Below are 5,722 nucleotides of genomic sequence, written 5' to 3'. Positions count from 1 at the left end.
GTAGTCTGATTGTAAAGAAGCCTGGTTTTATGAGAGAAAAGAATACAGATAATATGTGTAGTTGAAGAAGAAAAAATGGGCCTTTAGAGAAGATTCATGAATGCCCAGAATTTTCCATGGGACAATTTCGTTAAGTTCAATGAATGTACACTATACAGATAGGTAATGCCAAAAACCATTTCCCTATAGTACAAACCAGTTCACACAATAAGAACTGAAAATTAGCAACAACCATTAAAATGCTATAAATTTTTTTTAAAATTCAAATTAAAACATCTCTGAAGTTTTATCTCTCACATTTTATATACTGCACAAGATCAAAAATAGATGAAACTGTCCAATCTGGATGGAATCTAGAAAAATGAGCACATTAATATACTAGTGTGAGAGGTATGGATTGGTCAAAATGATCCAAAAAATAATTGTGAATTTTCTGAGAAAAATGACTAAACTATTCACATACTTGGAGCCAGTGATCATAAAGCTGAATATATATCCAAAGGAGGTCAAAGACAGAAAGAATGGCCACATATATACAAAAAAATTTTATGTTAAGCTCTGTTAGCAACAAAGTGGATATGAAGAGTGTCTGCCAGTTGAGGAATGGCCGAAAATTTCACAGTATTTGAACATATGTTTATTTGGCATACATTATCACACATTGTCACTGTGTTGGTTCTGCTTAACTTTTTTCTAGGTCACAAATAAATTCAGTAAAGGATGGGCATTTGGAAATGATAAGAAAAAAGGAATCAACAAAACATTTTTAGATAACAAAATAAAATCAATTTGGATGGAATAACAGAAATAAAAGGAATTCAAAAAAGAAGACTGATGACAAAAGTCTTCACAAAAATGCTAGATAACACCATGTTGGATTTTTTTTAGGCAGTGAAAGAAAAAAAGGACCCAAGAGTGCCTTCTGAGTAATATGCAAATTGAATTGTTAATTCATTTTATGATGGCTCTTCCCAATTCTAATCTGCCTCTGTCTCTGTCTTTGTCTCTCTGATTCTGGCGCTCTCTCTCTCTCTCTCTCTCTCTCTCTCTCTTCCTCATACAGATCCATCAAAACATTAAGATCAGAAATGAGAAACCACACAGGGATAACATTATTCATTCTTCGAGGATTGACAGATGATCCACAGCTCCAGGTTCTGATTTTTATCTTTCTCTTCCTTACCTACATGCTGAGTGTAACTGGTAATTTAACCATCATTACTCTCACTTTGGTGGATCCCCACCTTAAAACCCCCATGTATTTTTTCCTTAGAAACTTTTCCTTTTTAGAATTATCATTCACAACTGTCTGTATTCCCAGATTTCTGTATAACATGTCAACAGGAGACTTTACTGTGACCTATAATGCATGTTTCACTCAATTATTTTTTGGTATCCTAGTTGGAGCCTCAGAATTTTTCCTCTTAGCTGTCATGTCTTATGACCGTTATGTTGCCATCTGCAAACCCTTGCATTATGCAACCATCATAAACAACAGAGTATGTAACCAGCTCCTGGTGGGATGTTGGCTGTCTGGGTTAATAATTATCCTTCCACCACTTGGTGTGGGTCTTGAACTTGAATTCTGTGATTCCAATGTCATTGATCATTTTGTCTGTGATGCGTCACCATTGCTAGAGATTACATGTTCTGATACAGAGTTTATAGAAAGAATGATTATAGCCTCGGCTGTGTTGACACTCATCATCACCTTAGTATTAGTGGTTCTATCTTATGCCTTCATCATCAGGACAATTCTGAGATTCCCCTCTGCCCAGCAAAGGAAAAAGGCCTTTTCCACTTGTTCTTCACACATGATTGTTGTCTCCATGACTTATGGCACCTGTATCTTCATCTATATTAAACCCTCTGCAAAGGAAGGGGTGGCTATGAATAAGGTAGTATCAGTTCTCGCAACCTCAGTGGCTCCAGTAATGAACCCCTTTATTTACACTCTGAGGAATAAACAAGTGATACAAGCTTTTAAGGACTCATTCAAAAGGATCTTATTGATGTTAAAACTATGAAAGGCAACTGAGATGCAGGTTCAAGTAGTAAAAGAAAACCTGAGTAATTCTGAAATTTTTGTTCTGGATCCAAGACCATTTCCTTTTCCTTTCTTTTTTATTGCTGTTTAGTCAACTAGTTGTATCTTGCTATTCATGATCCTTCTTTTGGTTTTCTTGGCAAAGGTTCTTGAATGGTCTGCCATTTCCTTCTCTAGCTAATTTTATAGATGAGGAAACCAAGACGAACTGGGTTAAGTGACTTGCCCAGAATCATACAGCTAATACTGTCTAGTGCCAGATTTGAAATCAGGTCCTCCTAACTCCAAGGCCAGTGTTTTATCCACTGCCATATAACTCCCATTCTTTCACTAAGGACCTCCTAACTAAACACCCATATCTCACAGATTCTTTTTTCCTCCTACCCAAAAAATGCCTTGCTCAGGGAAAGCTAATTGCAGAGTAATGAGAAAATATTGATGCCTAATGGTCCTTTATGAACAGACATATGGAAGGTGGTAGAAGCCAGCTATAAGGAAAGAGAAAAGTTAGATCAAGATCAGGCAGTGCTTGACCATACCATGCAAGATATTTCAAAATTTATATAACACGACCAGGTTGTATTAGTAAAGAGAATGAAGTTGGTTCAATATTAGGAAAAATATAATAAAACATTGAAAACAAAAAAATTAAAATCACAAGACTGCTTTTATTTTTATTACACTGAAAAGTGACTGTCAAAATACAGAATCATTTTCTATATTTAAAATGTTGAAAGATACAAGAATAAATGTAAGATTTATTAATATGTGATATAGTCTTAATCTAAAACAAAGAGACAATATTATATGTAATGGACAAATGTTATAAGACTTTCCAAGACTTTCTCTTTTCCAGATGAGAAATAAAACAAGGATGTTCATTAATGATACTGCTACTGGATATAGTTTTAGAAATTTTAGCTGTAGTAATATAAAAAAATAAATTGTGGAAATAATAAGAAAGAAAATGCTAGATATTTAACAGAAAAGTCACTGAAAAAACAATTTCAATGAAGTAGGATATAAAATAAACTCACAAAATTCACCAGTTTTCTGTACATTAACAACAAAATGCAGCATAGAGAGATATACAGAGAAATTATATCCAAAAGAATTACAAATTGTATAACCCCTACCAAAGGTTCTTTACATAAATAAACCTAAATATTTGTGGGAGCATTAATTACTGATGCTTGGGTCTTGCAAAATCATTAAAATGATAATACTTTTGAAATGAATTTACTTAGTTATACAGCAATCAAGCTGTACAATGATTGTTTTATAACCTAAAAATAATAACAATAACAAAACTGATTTGGATAAAGAAAAATTCAAAATCTTAAGGGAAATAAGGGTAAAAGTGGGAAAGAAACATAGCAGTATCAGATCTTGAGTTATAATTAAAGTAAGTATACCTCAAAAGTTAAAAACTAGGTAAACTTTCAGTAGAAAATATTTGTTATACAATATAAAAAACAAATCAGCGGAGTACCAAAAATTTTGATAAATAAAATTACTATAATGACCCATTATTCTACAGAGATTGCTGGGGTTGGTAGTGAGTAATGGAAAGCAGTCTGACAAAAATTGGGTTGAGACCAAGATCTCATACCATATATCAAAATAAAATCCAGATAAAAAAATTAACTATTATTAAATTACATTATACAAAGATCAAAAAAAAATCTGGGGATTAGGGTAGAGTTCATGACAAAACTAAGGGTTGAAGAGAATTAAAGATAAAATTGTCAAATCTGATTATTTAAAGTTACTGAAATTACTGAAAATTACTGAAAACTGAAAGCTTTCATCATGCAGTTAAATGTAAAAGAAAAACAGTTAATCAGGGGGAGAAAATTTTTACAGAAAAATTTTCAGATAAATTTCTCATAACCACAATATAAAAAAAACTCATCCAAATACAATAGAATAAGAACCACCACCACCCAAGAAAAAATAAAGGATATTAATCTCTCAACGTAATAAATCCAAACTATCAATAGCCATAATAAAAATGCTCCAAACTAATAACAAGAGAAGGTAAAATTAGAAGAGTTCTGAGTTTTTTACATCATACATCTGAAATTGGAAAAGATAACAAAAAGAAGGAAAATGATAGTTTATTGGAGGTATTTTACAAATAGATAGGTGAGCATACTAATGCTACTGTTTCAGATATTTTAAAAAATCGAAACATAAAATTTTAACCCGACTATAACTCTAATTATAACAGCATCTTTATGTTATAGCAAATAATTGAAAACTAAAGGAGTGTTCATCATTGGTTCAACAATTTGTGGAACATGAATATAATGTAATGTTATTGTACCAGAAGAAATAACAAAATGAACAGATTAAGAAAAAATGGGAAACTATATAAACTAATGCAGAATGGAATGAGCATATTCAGAAGAATAATTTTACAATAAATTATTACACAAAAAAACAACTTTGAAATACTTAAAAAATCTGATGAATGTGCTGGACCAATGAATGAATCACTGACTCTAGAAGTCAAATTACAAAGCATGTATCCCATCTCTTCTCAGAGAGTTAATGGACTGAGGGTGTGCAAAAGAACATTCATTTTGAGAGATTAACAATTTCTGAACATATTTTTGTATTGTTTCCATTTATCAAATGGGAAGATTTTTATTATTACCAAAGTTTGGGAGAAGGGACTTAGGAAAAACAGTCAGATAAAGAGAGAGAGAGAGAGAGAGAGAGAGAGAGAGAGAGAGAGAGAAGAGAGAAGAAGAGACAAGAGAATGGAGAAAGGGATTAAAAGACCAAGGATTCTCTTCTTCAAAGCTCCCACCAATTCAACCCCAATAATAAAAGAACTATGCTGATGGACTATGAGTCACAGGTTACAAGTGGATTAATCTGAGGTTCCCATAAAGATGAATAATGATTTTATACATAACTGGAAGAAATTTTGTACAAAATATACAGAACCAAGGAAACATAATAGCACAATGTTTAATAAATGGAAAACCTCCAATTGCTGATGGAAATATCACTATTTGACAAAAACTGTTGAAAATAATCTGGAAAAAATCAGATTTATACCAATCCATTACACTCATATATCAAGGTAAGTTTCAAATGGATTCATGACCTGGGTTATATCATAAACAACAACTACAAAAAAAGAACAAATCACATTTCTTATCTATAATTAAATCAATATTTCATGATAAAAACAAGTCATTAAGGGGATACCACAAGATAAAAGTTAACAAATTTTTATTATAGAAAATTTTAAAGATTTTGTACAAGTAAATACAACCCAGTAAAAATTAAAAGTAAGAGCAGATGGGTAGCTCAGTGGATTGAGAGCCAGGCCTAGAGACGGGAGGTCCTAGGTTCAAATCTGGCCTCAGACACTTCCCAGCTGTGTGACCCTGGGCAAGTCACTTGACCCCCATTGCCTACCCTTACCACTCTTCCACCTATAAGTCAATTCACAGAAGTTAAGGGTTTAAAATAAAAAAAAAATTAAAAGTAAAACAAGTAAATTGACTTCAAGGACTCCTTCCTAATGTATTGTTATCTACTAAAATGATAAATGCAAATACAATGTGGAGAAATGTTTTATTTGAATTTAATTATGAATTGTATCCTTTTTGATTTTATAAGTAAAGTTGTTTTTATTCCATTTTATGATCTAAT

General features: G+C 32.1%; 1 protein-coding gene across 2 annotated transcripts; it reads left to right on the top strand.

The window, feature by feature from the left end:
- Nucleotides 1-1,088: 1,088 nt before the first annotated feature.
- Nucleotides 1,089-2,990, top strand: LOC123248694 (olfactory receptor 6C2-like). Of its 2 annotated transcripts, XM_044677546.1 has the most exons (2): nucleotides 1,089-2,014; nucleotides 2,975-2,990. In XM_044677546.1, the coding sequence occupies exons 1-2, from the start codon at nucleotides 1,089-1,091 to the stop codon at nucleotides 2,988-2,990; spliced, it is 942 nt and encodes a 313-aa protein (XP_044533481.1). The 2 variants fall into 2 exon arrangements, with proteins under 2 accessions (XP_044533481.1, XP_044533482.1); XM_044677547.1 differs by lacking the exon at nucleotides 2,975-2,990 and having other exon boundaries at nucleotides 1,089-2,027.
- Nucleotides 2,991-5,722: the final 2,732 nt, after the last annotated feature.

Source organism: Gracilinanus agilis, chromosome 5 (genome assembly GCF_016433145.1).
Source record: "Gracilinanus agilis isolate LMUSP501 chromosome 5, AgileGrace, whole genome shotgun sequence".
Lineage (NCBI taxonomy): Eukaryota > Metazoa > Chordata > Mammalia > Didelphimorphia > Didelphidae > Gracilinanus > Gracilinanus agilis.
This window is presented reverse-complemented; position numbering and strand designations above follow the sequence as displayed.

Bases quoted from the DNA above. Each gene is read 5' to 3' on its own strand.
- LOC123248694 (XM_044677546.1), top strand. From the start codon at position 1,089: ATGAGAAACCACACAGGGATAACATTATTCATTCTTCGAGGATTGACA.